Genomic DNA, 22,441 nt, shown 5'->3' on the forward strand with positions numbered 1-22,441 from the left:
AATCTCCGGATCGCTATATATCGTTTCTATGCAACGAAATAAGCGTTCTGAGCTTGGTCCGACTCATTTCTGATGATAAGGACGAAAGTTAGAAAATCGTGTTTTCGCGACCTCAGAAGTCGGAAAAAACAACTTTTTAGAAAAATCTCCGGATCGCTATATATCGTTTCGATGCATCGAAATAAGCGTTCTGAGCTTAGTCCGACTCATTTCTGATGTTTAAGACAAAAGTTAGAAAATCGTGTTTTCGCGTCCTCAAAAGTCGAAAAAACCAACTTTTCAGAAAAATCTCCGGATCGCTATATATCGTTTCTATGCAAAGAAATAAGCGTTCTGAGCTTGGTCCGACTTATTTATGATGATTAGGACGAAAGTTAGAAAATCGTGTTTTCGCCAACTGAAAAGTCGAAAAAACCGACTTTTTCGAAAAATCTCCGGATGGTTAAATATCGTTCATATGCATCAAAATAAGCGATCTAAGCTTGGTCCGACTCATTTCTGATAATTAGGACAAAAGTTAGAAAATCGTGTTTTCGCGAGCTTAATAGTCGAAAAAACCGACTTTTTCGAAAAATCTCCGGATGGTTAAACATCGTTCATATGCATCAAAATAAGCGATCTAAGCTTGGTCCGACTCATTTCTGATAATTAGGACAAAAGTTAAAAAATCGTGTTTTCGCGACCTCAGAAGTCGAAAAAAACAACTTTTTAGAAAAATCTCCGGATCGCTATATATCGTTTCTATGCATCGAAATAAGCATTCTGAGCGTAGTCCGACTCATTTCTGATGTTTAGAACAAAAGTTAGAAAATCGTGTTTTCGCGACCTTAATAGTCGAAAAAACCGACTTTATCGAAAGATCTCCGGATCGCTATATATCGTTTCGATGCATCGAAATGAGCGTTCTGAGCTTAGTCCGACTCATTTCTGATGTTTAAGACAAAAGTTAGAAAATCGTGTTTTCGCGACCTCAATAGTCGAAAAAACCGACTTTTTTGAAAAATCTCCGGATGGTTAAATATCGTTCATATGCATCAAAATAAGCGATCTAAGCTTGGTCCGACTCATTTCTGATAATTAGGACAAAAGTTAAAAAATCGTGTTTGCGCCACCTGAAAAGTCGAAAAAACCGACTTTTTCGAAAAATCTCCGGATGGTTAAATATCGTTCATATGCATCAAAATAAGCGATCTAAGCTTGGTCCGACTCATTTTTAATAATTAGGACAAAAGTTAAAAAATCGTGTTTTCGCGACCTCAGAAGTCGGAAAAAACAACTTTTTAGAAAAATCTCCGGATCGCTATATATCGTTTCTATGCAACGAAATAAGCGTTCTGAGCTTGGTCCGACTCATTTCTGATGATTAGGACGAAAGTTAGAAAATCGTGTTTTCGCGACCTCAGAAGTCGGAAAAAACAACTTTTTAGAAAAATCTCCGGATCGCTATATATCGTTTCGATGCATCGAAATAAGCGTTCTGAGCTTAGTCCGACTCATTTCTGATGTTTAAGACAAAAGTTAGAAAATCGTGTTTTCGCGTCCTCAAAAGTCGAAAAAACCAACTTTTCAGAAAAATCTCCGGATCGCTATATATCGTTTCTATGCAAAGAAATAAGCGTTCTGAGCTTGGTCCGACTTATTTATGATGATTAGGACGAAAGTTAGAAAATCGTGTTTTCGCCAACTGAAAAGTCGAAAAAACCGACTTTTTCGAAAAATCTCCGGATGGTTAAATATCGTTCATATGCATCAAAATAAGCGATCTAAGCTTGGTCCGACTCATTTCTGATAATTAGGACAAAAGTTAGAAAATCGTGTTTTCGCGAGCTTAATAGTCGAAAAAACCGACTTTTTCGAACGATCTCCGGATGGTTAAATATCGTTCATATGCATCAAAATAAGCGATCTAAGCTTGGTCCGACTCATTTCTGATAATTAGGACAAAAGTTAAAAAATCGTGTTTTCGCGACCTCAGAAGTCGAAAAAAACAACTTTTTAGAAAAATCTCCGGATCGCTATATATCGTTTCTATGCATCGAAATAAGCGTTCTGAGCTTAGTCCGACTCATTTCTGATGTTTAGGACAAAAGTTAGAAAATCGTGTTTTCGCGACCTCAATAGTCGAAAAAAAAGACTTTTTTGAAAAATCTCCGGATGGTTAAATATCGTTCATATGCATCAAAATAAGCGATCTAAGCTTGGTCCGACTCATTTCTGATAATTAGGACAAAAGTTAAAAAATCGTGTTTTCGCGACCTCAGAAGTCGAAAAAAACAACTTTTTAGAAAAATCTCCGGATCGCTATATATCGTTTCTATGCATCGAAATAAGCGTTCTGAGCTTAGTCCGACTCATTTCTGATGTTTAGGACAAAAGTTAGAAAATCGTGTTTTCGCGACCTTAATAGTCGAAAAAACCGACTTTTTCGAAAGATCTCCGGATGGTTAAATATCGTTCATATGCATCAAAATAAGTGATCTAAGCTTGGTCCGACTCATTTCTGATAATTAGGACAAAAGTTAAAAAATCGTGTTTTCGCGACCTCAGAAGTCGGAAAAAACAACTTTTTAGAAAAATCTCCGGATCGCTATATATCGTTTCGATGCATCGAAATGAGCGTTCTGAGCTTAGTCCGACTCATTTCTGATGTTTAAGACAAAAGTTAGAAAATCGTGTTTTCGCGGCCTCAATAGTCGAAAAAACCGACTTTTTCGAAAAATCTCCGGTTGGTTAAATATCGTTCCTATGCATCAAAATAAGCGATCTAAGCTTGGTCCGACTCATTTCTGATAATTAGGACAAAAGTTAAAAAATCGTGTTTTCGCGACCTCAGAAGTCGAAAAAAACAACTTTTTAGAAAAATCTCCGGATCACTCGATATCGTTGCTATGCATCGAAATGAGCGTTCTGAGCTCGGTCCGACTTATTTCCGACAATAAGGACGAAAGTTAGAAAATCGTGTTTTCGCCACCTGAAAAGTCGAAAAAACCGACTTTTTCGAAAAATCTCCGGATGTTTAATATCGTTCATATGCATCAAAATAAGCGATCTAAGCTTAGTCCGACTCATTTCTGATAATTAGGACAAAAGTTAAAAAATCGTGTTTTCGCGACCTCAGAAGTCGGAAAAAACAACTTTTTAGAAAAATCTCCGGATCGCTATATATCGTTTCGATGCATCGAAATAAGCGTTCTGAGCTTAGTCCGACTCATTTCTGATGTTTAAGACAAAAGTTAGAAAATCGTGTTTTCGCGTCCTCAAAAGTCGAAAAAACCAACTTTTCAGAAAAATCTCCGGATCGCTATATATCGTTTCTATGCAATGAAATAAGCGTTCTGAGCTTGGTCCGACTCATTTCTGATGATTAGGACGAAAGTTAAAAAATCGTGTTTGCGCCACCTGAAAAGTCGAAAAAACCGACTTTTTCGAAAAATCTCCGGATGGTTAAATATCGTTCATATGCATCAAAATAAGCGATCTAAGCTTGGTCCGACTCATTTCTGATAATTAGGACAAAAGTTAGAAAATCGTGTTTTCGCGAGCTTAATAGTCGAAAAAACCGACTTTTTCGAACGATCTCCGGATGGTTAAATATCGTTCATATGCATCAAAATAAGCGATCTAAGCTTGGTCCGACTCATTTCTGATAATTAGGACAAAAGTTAAAAAATCGTGTTTTCGCGACCTCAGAAGTCGAAAAAAACAACTTTTTAGAAAAATCTCCGGATCGCTATATATCGTTTCTATGCATCGAAATAAGCGTTCTGAGCTTAGTCCGACTCATTTCTGATGTTTAGGACAAAAGTTAGAAAATCGTGTTTTCGCGACCTCAGAAGTCGGAAAAAACAACTTTTTAGAAAAATCTCCGGATCGCTATATATCGTTTTGATGCATCGAAATGAGCGTTCTGAGCTTAGTCCGACTCATTTCTGATGTTTAAGACAAAAGTTAGAAAATCGTGTTTTCGCGACCTCAATAGTCGAAAAAAAAGACTTTTTTGAAAAATCTCCGGATGGTTAAATATCGTTCATATGCATCAAAATAAGCGATCTAAGCTTGGTCCGACTCATTTCTGATAATTAGGACAAAAGTTAAAAAATCGTGTTTTCGCGACCTCAGAAGTCGAAAAAAACAACTTTTTAGAAAAATCTCCGGATCGCTATATATCGTTTCTATGCATCGAAATAAGCGTTCTGAGCTTAGTCCGACTCATTTCTGATGTTTAGGACAAAAGATAGAAAATCGTGTTTTCGCGACCTTAATAGTCGAAAAAACCGACTTTTTCGAAAGATCTCCGGATGGTTAAATATCGTTCATATGCATCAAAATAAGTGATCTAAGCTTGGTCCGACTCATTTCTGATAATTAGGACAAAAGTTAAAAAATCGTGTTTTCGCGACCTCAGAAGTCGGAAAAAACAACTTTTTAGAAAAATCTCCGGATCGCTATATATCGTTTCGATGCATCGAAATGAGCGTTCTGAGCTTAGTCCGACTCATTTCTGATGTTTAAGACAAAAGTTAGAAAATCGTGTTTTCGCGGCCCCAATAGTCGAAAAAACCGACTTTTTCGAAAGATCTCCGGATGGTTAAATATCGTTCCTATGCATCAAAATAAGCGATCTAAGCTTGGTCCGACTCATTTCTGATAATTAGGACAAAAGTTAAAAAATCGTGTTTTCGCGACCTCAGAAGTCGAAAAAAACAACTTTATAGAAAAATCTCCGGATCACTCGATATCGTTGCTATGCATCGAAATGAGCGTTCTGAGCTCGGTCCGACTTATTTCCGACAATAAGGACGAAAGTTAGAAAATCGTGTTTTCGCCACCTGAAAAGTCGAAAAAACCGACTTTTTCGAAAAATCTCCGGATGTTTAATATCGTTCATATGCATCAAAATAAGCGATCTAAGCTTAGTCCGACTCATTTCTGATAATTAGGACAAAAGTTAAAAAATCGTGTTTTCGCGACCTCAGAAGTCGGAAAAAACAACTTTTTAGAAAAATCTCCGGATCGCTATATATCGTTTCGATGCATCGAAATAAGCGTTCTGAGCTTAGTCCGACTCATTTCTGATGTTTAAGACAAAAGTTAGAAAATCGTGTTTTCGCGTCCTCAAAAGTCGAAAAAACCAACTTTTCAGAAAAATCTCCGGATCGCTATATATCGTTTCTATGCAAAGAAATAAGCGTTCTGAGCTTGGTCCGACTCATTTCTGATGATTAGGACGAAAGTTAGAAAATCGTGTTTTCGCCAACTGAAAAGTCGAAAAAACCGACTTTTTCGAAAAATCTCCGGATGGTTAAATATCGTTCATATGCATCAAAATAAGCGATCTAAGCTTGGTCCGACTCATTTCTGATAATTAGGACAAAAGTTAAAAAATCGTGTTTTCGCGACCTCAGAAGTCGAAAAAAACAACTTTTTAGAAAAATCTCCGGATCGCTATATATCGTTTCTATGCATCGAAATAAGCGTTCTGAGCTAGGTCCGACTCATTTCTGATGTTTAAGACAAAAGTTAGAAAATCGTGTTTTCGCCACCTGAAAAGTCGAAAAAACAACTTTTTAGAAAAATCTCCGGATCGCTATATATCGTTTCTATGCAACGAAATAAGCGGTCTCAGCTTGGTCCGACTCATTTCTGATGATTAGGACGAAAGTTAGAAAATCGTGTTTTCGCCACCTGAAAAGTCGAAAAAACCAACTTTTTAGAAAAATCTCGGAATCGATAAATATCGTTCCTATGCATCAAAATAAGCGATCTAAGCTTGGTCCGACTCATTTTTGATAATTAGGACAAAAGTTAAAGAATCGTGTTTTCGCGACCTCAGAAGTCGGAAAAAACAACTTTTTAGAAAAATCTCCGGATCGCTATATATCGTTTCGATGCATCGAAATAAGCGTTCTGAGCTTAGTCCGACTCATTTCTGATGTTTAAGACAAAAGTTAGAAAATCGTGTTTTCGCGACCTCAATAGTCGAAAAAACCGACTTTTTTGAAAAATCTCCGGATGGTTAAATATCGTTCATATGCATCAAAATAAGCGATCTAAGCTTGGTCCGACTCATTTCTGATAATTAGGACAAAAGTTAAAAAATCGTGTTTTCGCGACCTCAGAAGTCGAAAAAAACAACTTTTTAGAAAAATCTCCGGATCGCTATATATCGTTTCTATGCATCGAAATAAGCGTTCTGAGCTCAGTCCGACTCATTTCTGATGTTTAGGACAAAAGTTAGAAAATCGTGTTTTCGCGACCTCAATAGTCGAAAAAACCGACTTTTTCGAAAAATCTCCGGATGGTTAAATGTCGTTCATATGCATCAAAATAAGCGATCTAAGCTTGGTCCGACTCATTTCTGATAATTAGGACAAAAGTTAAAAAATCGTGTTTTCGCGACCTCAGAAGTCGAAAAAAACTACTTTTTAGAAAAATCTCCGGATCACTCGATATCGTTGCTATGCATCGAAATGAGCGTTCTGAGTTCGGTCCGACTTATTTCCGACAATAAGGACGAAAGTTAGAAAATCGTGTTTTCGCCACCTGAAAAGTCGAAAAAACCGACTTTTTCGAAAAATCTCCGGATGGTTAAATATCGTTCATATGCATTAAAATAAGCGATCTAAGCTTAGTCCGACTCATTTCTGATAATTAGGACAAAAGTTAAAAAATCGTGTTTTCGCGACCTCAGAAGTCGAAAAAAACAACTTTTTAGAAAAATCTCCGGATCGCTATATATCGTTTCTATGCATCGAAATAAGCGTTCTGAGCTTAGTCCGACTCATTTCTGATGTTTAGGACAAAAGTTAGAAAATCGTGTTTTCGCGACCTTAATAGTCGAAAAAACCGACTTTTTCGAAAGATCTCCGGATGGTTAAATATCGTTCATATGCATCAAAATAAGCGATCTAAGCTTGGTCCGACTCATTTCTGATAATTAGGACAAAAGTTAAAAAATCGTGTTTTCGCGACCTCAGAAGTCGGAAAAAACAACTTTTTAGAAAAATCTCCGGATCGCTATATATCGTTTCTATGCATCGAAATAAGCGTTCTGAGCTTAGTCCGACTCATTTCTGATGTTTAGGACAAAAGTTAGAAAATCGTGTTTTCGCGACCTTAATAGTCGAAAAAACCGACTTTTTCGAAAGATCTCCGGATGGTTAAATATCGTTCATATGCATCAAAATAAGCGATCTAAGCTTGGTCCGACTCATTTCTGATAATTAGGACAAAAGTTAAAAAATCGTGTTTTCGCGACCTCAGAAGTCGGAAAAAACAACTTTTTAGAAAAATCTCCGGATCGCTATATATCGTTTCTATGCATCGAAATAAGCGTTCTGAGCTTGGTCCAACTCATTTCTGATGATTAGGACGAAAGTGAGAAAATCGTGTTTTCGCCACCTGAAAAGTCGAAAAAACCGACTTTTTCGAAAAATCTCCGGATGGTTAAATATCGTTCATATGCATCAAAATAAGCGATCTAAGCTTGGTCCGACTCATTTCTGATAATTAGGACAAAAGTTAGAAAATCGTGTTTTCGCGAGCTTAATAGTCGAAAAAACCGACTTTTTCGAAAGATCTCCGGATGGTTAAATATCGTTCATATGCATCAAAATAAGCGATCTAAGCTTGGTCCGACTCATTTCTGATAATTAGGACAAAAGTTAAAAAATCGTGTTTTCGCGACCTCAGAAGTCGGAAGAAACAACTTTTTAGAAAAATCTCCGGATCGCTATATATCGTTTCGATGCATCGAAATGAGCGTTCTGAGCTTAGTCCGACTCATTTCTGATGTTTAAGACAAAAGTTAGAAAATCGTGTTTTCGCGGCCTCAATAGTCGAAAAAACCGACTTTTTCGAAAAATCTCCGGATGGTTAAATATCGTTCCTATGCATCAAAATAAGCGATCTAAGCTTGGTCCGACTCATTTCTGATAATTAGGACAAAAGTTAAAAAATCGTGTTTTCGCGACCTCAGAAGTCGAAAAAAACAACTTTTTAGAAAAATCTCCGAATCATTCGATATCGTTGCTATGCATCGAAATGAGCGTTCTGAGCTCGGTCCGACTTATTTCCGACAATAAGGACGAAAGTTAGAAAATCGTGTTTTCGCCACCTGAAAAGTCGAAAAAACCGACTTTTTCGAAAAATCTCCGGATGGTTAAATATCGTTCATATGCATCAAAATAAGCGATCTAAGCTTGGTCCGACTCATTTCTGATAATTAGGACAAAAGTTGAAAAATCGTGTTTTTGCGACCTCAGAAGTCGAAAAAAACAACTTTTTAGAAAAATCTCCGGATCGCTATATATCGTTTCTATGCATCGAAATAAGCGTTCTGAGCTTAGTCCGACTCATTTCTGATGTTTAGGACAAAAGTTAGAAAATCGTGTTTTCGCGACCTTAATAGTCGAAAAAACCGACTTTTTCGAAAGATCTCCGGATGGTTAAATATCGTTCATATGCATCAAAATAAGCGATCTAAGCTTGGTCCGACTCATTTCTGATAATTAGGACAAAAGTTAAAAAATCGTGTTTTCGCGACCTCAGAAGTCGAAAAAAACAACTTTTTAGAAAAATCTCCGGATCGCTATATATCGTTTCTATGCATCAAAATAAGCGTTCTGAGCTAGGTCCGACTCATTTTTGATGATTAGGACGAAAGTTAGAAAATCGTGTTTTCGCCACCTGAAAAGTCGAAAAAACCGACTTTTTCGAAAGATCTCCGGATGGTTAAATATCGTTCATATGCATCAAAATAAGCGATCTAAGCTTGGTCCGACTCATTTCTGATAATTAGGACAAAAGTTAAAAAATCGTGTTTTCGCGACCTCAGAAGTCGGATAAAACAACTTTTTAGAAAAATCTCCGGATCGCTATATATCGTTTCTATGCATCGAAATAAGCGTTCTGAGCTTGGTCCAACTCATTTCTGATGATTAGGACGAAAGTGAGAAAATCGTGTTTTCGCCACCTGAAAAGTCGAAAAAACCGACTTTTTCGAAAAATCTCCGGATGGTTAAATATCGTTCATATGCATCAAAATAAGCGATCTAAGCTTGGTCCGACTCATTTCTGATAATTAGGACAAAAGTTAGAAAATCGTGTTTTCGCGAGCTTAATAGTCGAAAAAACCGACTTTTTCGAAAGATCTCCGGATGGTTAAATATCGTTCATATGCATCAAAATAAGCGATCTAAGCTTGGTCCGACTCATTTCTGATAATTAGGACAAAAGTTAAAAAATCGTGTTTTCGCGACCTCAGAAGTCGGAAGAAACAACTTTTTAGAAAAATCTCCGGATCGCTATATATCGTTTCGATGCATCGAAATGAGCGTTCTGAGCTTAGTCCGACTCATTTCTGATGTTTAAGACAAAAGTTAGAAAATCGTGTTTTCGCGGCCTCAATAGTCGAAAAAACCGACTTTTTCGAAAAATCTCCGGATGGTTAAATATCGTTCCTATGCATCAAAATAAGCGATCTAAGCTTGGTCCGACTCATTTCTGATAATTAGGACAAAAGTTAAAAAATCGTGTTTTCGCGACCTCAGAAGTCGAAAAAAACAACTTTTTAGAAAAATCTCCGAATCATTCGATATCGTTGCTATGCATCGAAATGAGCGTTCTGAGCTCGGTCCGACTTATTTCCGACAATAAGGACGAAAGTTAGAAAATCGTGTTTTCGCCACCTGAAAAGTCGAAAAAACCGACTTTTTCGAAAAATCTCCGGATGGTTAAATATCGTTCATATGCATCAAAATAAGCGATCTAAGCTTGGTCCGACTCATTTCTGATAATTAGGACAAAAGTTGAAAAATCGTGTTTTTGCGACCTCAGAAGTCGAAAAAAACAACTTTTTAGAAAAATCTCCCGATCGCTATATATCGTTTCTATGCATCGAAATAAGCGTTCTGAGCTTAGTCCGACTCATTTCTGATGTTTAGGACAAAAGTTAGAAAATCGTGTTTTCGCGACCTTAATAGTCGAAAAAACCGACTTTTTCGAAAGATCTCCGGATGGTTAAATATCGTTCATATGCATCAAAATAAGCGATCTAAGCTTGGTCCGACTCATTTCTGATAATTAGGACAAAAGTTAAAAAATCGTGTTTTCGCGACCTCAGAAGTCGAAAAAAACAACTTTTTAGAAAAATCTCCGGATCGCTATATATCGTTTCTATGCATCAAAATAAGCGTTCTGAGCTAGGTCCGACTCATTTTTGATGATTAGGACGAAAGTTAGAAAATCGTGTTTTCGCCACCTGAAAAGTCGAAAAAACAACTTTTTAGAAAAATCTCCGGATCGCTATATATCGTTTCTATGCAACGAAATAAGCGGTCTCAGCTTGGTCCGACTCATTTCTGATGATTAGGACGAAAGTTAGAAAATCGTGTTTTCGCCACCTGAAAAGTCGAAAAAACCAACTTTTTAGAAAAATCTCGGAATCGATAAATATCGTTCCTATGCATCAAAATAAGCGATCTAAGCTTGGTCCGACTCATTTTTGATAATTAGGACAAAAGTTAAAGAATCGTGTTTTCGCGACCTCAGAAGTCGGAAAAAACAACTTTTTAGAAAAATCTCCGGATCGCTATATATCGTTTCGATGCATCGAAATAAGCGTTCTGAGCTTAGTCCGACTCATTTCTGATGTTTAAGACAAAAGTTAGAAAATCGTGTTTTCGCGACCTCAATAGTCGAAAAAACCGACTTTTTTGAAAAATCTCCGGATGGTTAAATATCGTTCATATGCATCAAAATAAGCGATCTAAGCTTGGTCCGACTCATTTCTGATAATTAGGACAAAAGTTAAAAAATCGTGTTTTCGCGACCTCAGAAGTCGAAAAAAACAACTTTTTAGAAAAATCTCCGGATCGCTATATATCGTTTCTATGCATCGAAATAAGCGTTCTGAGCTCAGTCCGACTCATTTCTGATGTTTAGGACAAAAGTTAGAAAATCGTGTTTTCGCGACCTCAATAGTCGAAAAAACCGACTTTTTCGAAAAATCTCCGGATGGTTAAATGTCGTTCATATGCATCAAAATAAGCGATCTAAGCTTGGTCCGACTCATTTCTGATAATTAGGACAAAAGTTAAAAAATCGTGTTTTCGCGACCTCAGAAGTCGAAAAAAACTACTTTTTAGAAAAATCTCCGGATCACTCGATATCGTTGCTATGCATCGAAATGAGCGTTCTGAGTTCGGTCCGACTTATTTCCGACAATAAGGACGAAAGTTAGAAAATCGTGTTTTCGCCACCTGAAAAGTCGAAAAAACCGACTTTTTCGAAAAATCTCCGGATGGTTAAATATCGTTCATATGCATTAAAATAAGCGATCTAAGCTTAGTCCGACTCATTTCTGATAATTAGGACAAAAGTTAAAAAATCGTGTTTTCGCGACCTCAGAAGTCGAAAAAAACAACTTTTTAGAAAAATCTCCGGATCGCTATATATCGTTTCGATGCATCGAAATAAGCGTTCTGAGCTTAGTCCGACTCATTTCTGATGTTTAAGACAAAAGTTAGAAAATCGTGTTTTCGCGTCCTCAAAAGTCGAAAAAACCAACTTTTCAGAAAAATCTCCGGATCGCTATATATCGTTTCTATGCATAGAAATAAGCGTTCTGAGCTTGGTCCAACTCATTTCTGATGATTAGGACGAAAGTTAGAAAATCGTGTTTTCGCCACCTGAAAAGTCGAAAAAACCGACTTTTTCGAAAAATCTCCGGATGGTTAAATATCGTTCATATGCATCAAAATAAGCGATCTAAGCTTGGTCCGACTCATTTCTGATAATTAGGACAAAAGTTAAAAAATCGTGTTTTCGCGACCTCAGAAGTCGAAAAAAACAACTTTTTAGAAAAATCTCCGGATCGCTATATATCGTTTCTATGCATCGAAATAAGCGTTCTGAGCTTAGTCCGACTCATTTCTGATGTTTAGGACAAAAGTTAGAAAATCGTGTTTTCGCGACCTTAATAGTCGAAAAAACCGACTTTTTCGAAAGATCTCTGGATCGCTATATATCGTTTCTATGCATCAAAATAAGCGATCTAAGCTTGGTCCAACTCATTTCTGATAATTGGGACAGAAGTTAGAAAATCGTGTTTTCGCGACCTCAAAAGTCGAAACTACGAACTTTTTAGAGAAATCTCCGAATCGCTCAATATTTGTTCTATGCATCGAATATGGGTTGTGAGCTTGGTCCGACTCATATCCGATAATTAGGACAAAAGTTATAAAATCGTGTATTCGCGACCGCAAAAAACGAAAAAACCAACTTTTTAGAAAAATCTCGGAATCGATAAATATCGTTCCTATGCATCAAAATAAGCGATCTAAGCTTGGTCCGACTCATTTCTGATTATTAGGACAAAAGTTAGAAAATTGTGTTTTCGCCATCTGAAAAGTCGAAAAAACCAACTTTTTAGAAAAATCTCCCGATCATTATAGATCGTTTCTATGAATCGAAATAAGCGTTCTGAGCTTGGTCTGACTCATTTATGATAATAAGGACAAAAGTTAGGAAATCGTGTTTTTGCGACCTGAAAAGTCGAAAAAACCAACTTTTTAGAAAAATCTCCGAATCGCTTAATATCGGTTCTATGCATCGAATATGGGTTCTGAGCTTGGTCCGACTGATGTTTGATGTTTAGGACAAAAGTTAGATAATTGTGTTTTTGCGACCTAAAAAGTCAAGAAAACCAACTTATTAGAAAAATCTCCAAATTACTCAATATCGTTCCTATGCATTAAAATAAGCAATCTAAGCTTGGTCCGTCAAATTTCTGATAATTGGGACAAAAGTTAGAAAATCGTGTTTTCGCGACCTCAAATGGCCACCATGATCCTGGTCGTGATGGACAGCATGATCAAAGTCATGATAGTCAACATGACCATGGTCATGATGGTCACGATGGTGACTATGATTATTGTCATGATGGTCACCATGATCATGGTCATAATGGTCACTATGATCGTGGATATGATGCTCAACATGACCGAAGACACGATGTTCATGATGGTCACCATGGTCATGGTCATGATGGTCATGATAGTGACCATGACCATGGTCATGATGGACACCATGATCATAGTAATGATGGTCACTATGACCATGGTCATGATGGTCACCATGATCATGGTCTTGATGGTCACCATGATCATGGTCGTGATGGACAGCATGATCAAAGTCGTGATCGTCACCATGACCATGGTCATGATAATCACGACGGTGACTATGATTATTGTCATGATGGTCACCATGATCATGGTCATAATGGTCACTATGATCGTGGATATGATGCTCAACATGACCAAAGACATGATGTTCATGATGGTCACCATGGACAGGGTCATGATGGTCATGATGATGACTATAATTATGGTCATGATGGTCACCATGATCATAGTCATAATAGTCGTAATAGTCACTATGATCATGGTCATGATGGTCATGATAGTAATCATCATCATGATCGTTATGATCGTGATAGTGACCATGAACATGGTCATGATGGTCACCATGATCATAGTCATGATGGTGGCCAAGACCATGGTCATGATGGTCACCATGATCATAGTCATGACTGTCACAAGGACCATGGTCATGATAGTCACCATGATCATAGTCATGATGGTCACAATGACCATGGGCATGATGGTCACAATGATCATAGTCATAATGGTCACCATGACCATGGTCATGATAGACACCATAATCATAGTCATGACTGTCACAAGGACCATGGTCATGATGGTCACCATGATCATAGTCATGATGGTCACAATGACCATGGGCATGATGGTCACCATGATCATAGTGCCGATGGTCGCCATGATCATAGTCATGGTGGTCACAATGATTGTAGTCATAACAGTCACAATGATCATAGTCATAATGGTCACCATGACCATGGTCATGATGGAGACCATGATCATAAACATGACGGTCACCACGACGATGGTCATGATGGTCACCATGATCATAGTGACGATGGTCACCATGATCATAATCATGATGGTCACAATGACTATAGTCATAACAGTCACAATGATCATAGTCATGATGGTCACCATGACCATGGTCATGATGGTCACCATGATCATAGTCATGATGATCCCGATCGTCACCATGATTATAGTCATGATGGTCTTGATCGTTAATGTGATCTAGGTCGTAATGGTCACCATGATCATGGTCATGATGGTAACCATGATCATAGTTATGATGGTCATTATGACCATGGTTGTGATGGTCACCATGATCATGGTCTTGATGGCCACCATGATCATGTTCGTGATGGACAGCATGATCAAAGTCATGATCGTCAATATGACAATGGTCATGATGGTCACGATGGTGACTATGATTATTGTCATTATGGTCACCATGATCATAGTAATGATGGTCACTATGACCATGGTCATGATAGTCACCATGATCATAGTGACGATGGTCACCATGATCATGGTCTTGATGGTCATCATGATCATGGTCGTGATGGACAGCATGATCAAAGTCGTGATCGTCACCATGACCATGGTCATGATAATCACGACGGTGACTATGATTATTGTCATGATGGTCACCATGATCATAGTCATAATGGTCACTATGATCGTGGATATGATGCTCAACATGACCAAAGACATGATGTTCATGATGGTCACCATGGTCAGGGTCATGATGGTCATGATGGTGACTATAATCATGGTCATGATGGTCACCATGATCATAGTCATAATAGTCGTAATAGTCACTATGATCATGGTCATGATGGTCATGATAGTAATCATCATCATGATCGTTATGATCGTGATAGTGACCACGAACATGGTCATGATGGTCACCATGATCATAGTCATGATGGTGGCCAAGACCATGGTCATGATGGTCACCATGATCATAGTCATGATGGTCCCAATGATTATAGTCATAACAGTCACGATGATCATAGTCATAATGGTCACCATGACCATGGTCATGATAGACACCATAATCATAGTCATGACTGTCACAAGGACCATGTTCATGATGGTCACCATGATCATAGTCATGATGGTCACCATGACCATGGGCATGATGGTCACCATGATCATAGTGCCGATGGTCACCATGATCATAGTCATGGTGGTCACAATGATTGTAGTCATAACAGTCACAATGATCATAGTCATAATGGTCACCATGACCATGGTCATGATGGAGACCATGATCATAAACATGACGGTCACCACGACGATGGTCATGATGGTCACCATGATCATAGTGACGATGGTCACCATGATCTTGGTCTTGATGGTCACCATGATCATGGTCGTGATGGACAGCATGATCAAAGTCATGATCGTCACCATGACCATGGTCATGATAATCACGACAGTGACTATGATTATTGTCATGATGGTCACCATGATCATGGTCATAATGGTCACTATGATCGTGGATACGATGCTCAACATGACCAAAGACATGATGTTCATGATGGTCACCATGGTCAGGGTCATGATGGTCATGATGGTGACTATAATCATGGTCATGATGGTCACCATGATCATAGTCATAATAGTCGTAATAGTCACTATGATCATGGTCATGATGGTCATGATAATAATCATCATAATGATCGTTATGATCGTGATAGTGACCATGAACATGAACATGGTCGTGATAATGACCATGGTGACCATCATGACAATGATCATAGTCACCATCATGACCATCATAACTATGATCATGGTGACTATTATGACTTAGATTTTGGTGACTATCATAACCACGATCATGGTGACAATCAATATCATCATGGCTATGATTATAGTAACCATCACAACCATGGTCATAGCGACCATCAAAACTATGATCATGGTGACCATCATGACCAAGATCATAGTGACCAGCATGACCATCATGACCATGATAATAATGACCATTATGAGCATGATCCTAGTGACGATCAAGACCATCATGACTTCGATTATGGTGACCATCACGACCATCGTCATAGTGACCATCATGACCATGATCGTGGTGACCATCACGACCATGATTATAGTGACCATCGTGACCCTAATCATGGTGACCATCATGACCACGGTCATAGTGACCATCATAACTATGATCCTAGTGACCATCATGACTATGATCATAGTGACCATTATGGCCATGATCATGGTTACTATCATGACTATGGTCATGGTGACCATCATAACTATGATCATGGTGACCATCATAACCATGATCATGGTGACCATCATGATTATGTTCATGGTGACCGTTAAGACCAACATGACCTTTATAACCATGATTATGGAGACTATCAGATCCATGAAATGTTGACAATCATGACCATGATCATGGTGACCATCATGACCATGATCATGCTGACCATCATGACCACGATCATGGTGACCATTATGACAATGATTATGATCACTGACATAACTATGATCATGGTGATCAACATAACCAAGATCATAGTGACCAGCATGACCATCATGACCATGATAATGATGACCATTATGAGCATGATCCTAGTGACGATCAAGACCATCATGACTTCGATTATGGTGACTATCATGACTATGATCATGGTAATCATCATGACCATTATGACTATGATGTTAGTGACGATCATAACCACGATCATGGTGACCGTCACGACTATCATGACCATGGTCTTGGTGACCATCATGACCATGATCATGGTGACTATCATGGCAATGGTCATAGTGACCTTTGTAACCATGATCATGGTGACCATCATGACCATGTTCATGGTGACCATAAAGACAGTCATGACTATGATCATGGTGATCATCATAATCATGACCATTGAGACCATCATGACCATGATCATAGTGACTATCATGATCATGGTCATGGTGACCATTATGACCATCATGACACTAATCATGCTGACTATCATGACCATGTTCGGGGTGACCATTGAGACCATCATGACCATGATCATAGTGACCATTACGACCATGATCATGGTGATATCATGACCATGGTCATGGTGACCATCATAACTATGATTATGGTGACCATTATAACCATGATCATGGTGTCCATCATGACCATGATCATAGTGACCATCATGACCATGATCATTGTGACTATCATGTCCATGATCATAGTCACCATCATGATCATCATAACCATGGTTATGGTGACTATTATGACTGAGATTATGCTGACTATCATATCCACGGTCATGAAGACAATCAAGAAAATCATAACTATGATCATGGTGACCATCATGACCACTATAAGCATGATCATGGTGACCATCATAAAAATGTTCAGGGTGACCATCATGACTATGATCATGGTGACTATCATTACCATGTTAATGGTGACCATTAAGACCATCATGACCATGATCATAGTGACCATCATGGCCATCATCAATGTGAGCAATATGTCCACGGTCATGGTAACCATCATGACCATGGTCATAGTGACCATCATAACTATGATCATAGTGACCATCATGACAATGTTCATGGTGACCATTGAGATCATCATGACTATGATCACAGTGACCATAATGACCACTATGACCATGATCATGGTGACCATCATGACCATCGTCATAGTGCCTATGATGACCATCATAATTATGATTATGGTGACTATTATGATTTAGATTATGGTGCCTCTCATAACCACGATCATGGTGACGATCAAGACCATCATGACTATGATCATGGTGACCGTCATAACCATGGTCATAGTGACCATCATGACCATGTTCGTGGTGACCATTGAGACTATCATGACCATGATCATAGTGACCATCATGACCATGATCATGGTGACTATCATGACCATGGTCATAGTGACTATCACAACTATGATCATGGTGGCCATCATGACCATGTTCATGGTGACCATTGTGACCATCATGACCATTACCATTGAGACCATCATGACCATAATCATAGTGACCATTCTGACCATTATCATGGTGACTATTATGACCATGGTCATGATGACCATCATAACTATGATCATGGTGACCATCATAATCATGATGATGTTGTCTATTATGACTTAGAGTATGGTGACTATCATAACTATGGTCATACCGACTAGAAAACTATGATCATAGTGACCATTATGACCATGTTTATAGTGATCATTAAGACCATCATGACCATGATTATAGTTACTATCATGACCATGAACATAGTTACTATCATGACCATTATGACCATGATCATGGTGAGCATCATGATATTGGTCATTGTGACCATTTAGACCATCATGACTATGATCATGGTTACTATCATGACCACGGTCATAGTGACCATCATAACTATGATCCTAGTGACTATCATGACTATGATCATAGTGACCATTATGGCCATGATCATCGTGACTATTATGACTATGCTCATGGTGACCATCATAACTATGATCATGGTTACCATCATGACCATGATCATAGTCACTATCATGACCATCATGACCATGATTATCTTTACCATCATGACCATGATTATCTTTACCATCATGACCATGATCATAATGACTTTCATGACCATGGTCATGGTGACCATCATGACTATGATCATAGTGTCCATCATTACCACGACCATAGTGACCATTATGGCCATGATCATGGTGACTATCATGGCTATGGTCATGGTGACCATCATAACTATGATCATGGTTACCATCATGATCATAATCATAGTCACTATCATGACCATCTTGACCATGATCATATTTACCATCATGACCATGATCATGATGACTATCATGACCATGATCATAGTCACCATCATGACCATCATACCTATGATCACGGTGACTATTATGACTTAGATTTTTGTGACTATCATAACCACGATCATGGTTACAATCAATACCATCATGACTATGATTATAGTGACCATCATACCCATGATCAGTCACCATCAAAACTATGATCATGGTGACCATCATGACCATGTTCATAGTGATCATTAAGACCATCACGACCATGATTATGGTTACTATCATGACTATGATCATGGTCACTATCATGACCATTATGACCATGATCATAGTGACCATCATGACTATGATCGTGGTGACTTTTATGACTATGTTTATAGTGACCATCATGACTATGGTCATGTTGACCATTATGACCACGATCATGGTGACGATCAAGACCTTTGTGACCATGATCATGTTGACCATCATGACCATGATCATGCGGACCTACACGACCAAAGTTATGGTCACCATCACGACTGACCTGAACATGATCATGGTGACCATCATGACCAAAATCATAGTGACCGGCATGACCATCATGACCATGATAATAATGACCATTATGAGCATGATTATGGTCACAACCCGTACCATTATGACCATGACAATAATGACCATTTTGTGCATGATCATGGTGACCTCCATGACCAAGATCATAATGACCTTTACGACCATGATCATGGTGACTATAAATACTATGATCATGGGGACCATCATGACCATCTTCAAGGTGGATATCATAACGATAATCATGGTGCCCATCATGACCATGTTCATGGTGACCATTGAGACCAACATGAACATGATCATAGTGACGATCATGACCATGATCATGGTGACTATCATGACCATGGTCATTGTGACCATCATAACTATAATCATGGTGACCATCATGACCATGTTTATAGTGACCGTTGAGACCATCAGAACCATAACCATAGAGACCATCATGACCATTATCATGGTGACCATCATGAACATGATCATAGTGACGATCATGACCATGGTCATATTGACTATTATAACTATGATCATGGTGACTATCATGATCAATTATATGATGACCATTAAGATCATCATGACCATGACCATAGTGACCATTAGACTATGATCATAATGACCATCATGACCATGGTGATAGTGACCATCATAACTATGATCATGGTGAATATCATGACCATGTTCATGGTCACCATCACGATCATAACGACCATGATCATGGTTACTTTCATGACCATCATGACCATGATCATGGTGACCATCATGACCATGATCATGGTAACCATCATGACTATGATCGTGGTGACCATCATGACTATAATAATGGTGACTATTATGACTATGATCGTGGTGCTTATCATAACTATGATCATGGTGACCATCATGACCACTATGACCACTGTCATGGTTACTATCATGACCATCATGACCATGATTATAGTCACCATCATGACCATCATGACCATGACCATGGTGACCATCATGACTATCATGTCAATAGTCATGTTGAGCATCATATCCACGATCATAGTGACCATTATGACCATGATAATGGTGACCATCATGACCATAATCATAGTCACCATCGTGACTATCATGACCATGGTCATGGTGACGATCATGACCATGTTCATGTTGACGATTAAGACTATCATGACTATGATCATGATTACCATCATGACCATGATCATGGTGACCATTACGACCATGATCATAGTGACCATCATGTCTAACATGACCATGGTCATGTTGACTGTTATAACCATGATCACGGTGACAATGATGACCATGTTCATGATGACCATCATAATCACGATCAGGGTGACAATCAAGACCATAATGACCATGATCATAGTGACGATCGAGACCATCATGACCATGATCATGATAACCATCATGACCACCATGGTTATGTTGACCATAATAACCATGATCATGGTGACTATTGTGACCTTGATCGTCGTGACCATCATGACCATGATTATGGTTACCATCATGACCGTGATTATGGTCACCATCATGACCATGATTATGGTGACTATTATGACCGTGTTCATTCTGACTATCATGACCATGGTCATATTGACTACCATGACCATGTTCATGAAGACCATCACAACCACGATCAGGCCGACAATTAAAACCATCATGACCGTGATCATGGTCACCATCATGACCATGAACATGGTCACCATCATGACCGTGGTCATGGTGAACATCATGACTAGGATCATGGTGAACATCATGACTAGGATCATGGCGACCACAACGACCATGATCATGGTCACCATTATGACCGACATTACGACCATGATCATCGTGACAATCATGACCGTCATGACCATGGTCATGTTGACAATTATAACCATTATCATGGTGACCATCATGACCATGGTCATAGTGATCATCATAACTATGATCATGGTGACCATCATGACCATGTTTATGGTGACCATTGAGACCATCATGACCATGATCATGATTAACATCATGACTATGATCATGGTCACAATCATGACCATCATGACCATGGTTATGGTGACCATCATAGCCATGATTATGGTGACCATCCTGACCATGATCATGGTGACCATCATAACCATGTTCATAGTGACCATTGAGACAATCATGGACATGATCATGATTACCATCATGACCATGATCATGGTCACTATCATTACCATCATAACCATGGTTATAGTGACCATCATAGCCATGATCATGGTGACCATTACGACCGTGATCATATTGACCATCATGTCCACCATGATCAACCATGACCATGGTCATGTTGACCACTATAACCATTATCATGTCGACCATCATGACCATAGTCATAGTGATCACTATAACTACGATCATTGTGACTGTTATGACTATAGTCATTGTGACCATCATGACTATGATCATGGTGACCATCCTGACCATGATCGTAGTGACTATCATGACTATGATCATGTTGACCGTCATGACTATGATCGTGGTCAGCATCACGATCATTACGATCATGATCATGGTCACTATCATGACCATCATGACCACGATCATGGTGACCATTACGAAGATCATGACTATGATAATAGTCACCATCGTCACTATGATCATGGTGACCATCATGACCATGGTCGTTGTGACCGTCATGACTATAACCATGGTGTCAATCATGACCATGGTCATGGTGATCATCATGACTATGATCATTGTGACTGTTATGACTATAGTCATTGTGACCATCATGACTATGATCATGGTGACCATCGTCACTATGATCATGGTGACCATCATGACCATGGTCGTGGTGACCGTCATGACTATGATCATGGTGTCCATCATGACCATGGTCATGGTGACCATTATGACGATGAGCATTGTGACTGTTATGACTATAATCATTGTGACCATCATGACTATGATCATGGTGACCATCATGACCATGGTCATGGTGACCATCATGACTATGGTCATGCCGACCATCATTACTATGATCATTGTGACTGTTATGACTATAATCATTGTGACCATCATGACTATGATCATGGTGACCATCTTCACTATGATCATGGTGACCATCATGACTATGATCATGGTGACCATCATGACCATGGTCCTTGTGACAGTCATGACTATGATCATGGTGTCCATCATGACCATGGTCTTGGCG

At 38.7% G+C, this 22,441-nt stretch overlaps 1 protein-coding gene across 1 annotated transcript in view; it reads right to left on the reverse strand.

The window, feature by feature from the left end:
- LOC130665882 (urease accessory protein UreE-like) overlaps positions 1-21,618 on the reverse strand; it is a 105,815-nt gene extending 84,197 nt beyond the window's left edge. The window contains exons 1-2 of the mRNA XM_057466512.1: positions 21,516-21,618; positions 19,262-19,503 (exon numbers count right to left, since the gene is read on the reverse strand). Of these exons, the coding sequence (XP_057322495.1) occupies positions 19,262-19,503; positions 21,516-21,618 (345 nt within the window). The remainder of the gene's footprint in view (positions 1-19,261; positions 19,504-21,515) is intronic.
- Positions 21,619-22,441: the final 823 nt, after the last annotated feature.

The sequence above is a fragment of the Microplitis mediator genome, chromosome 3 (assembly GCF_029852145.1).
Source record: "Microplitis mediator isolate UGA2020A chromosome 3, iyMicMedi2.1, whole genome shotgun sequence".
Lineage (NCBI taxonomy): Eukaryota > Metazoa > Arthropoda > Insecta > Hymenoptera > Braconidae > Microplitis > Microplitis mediator.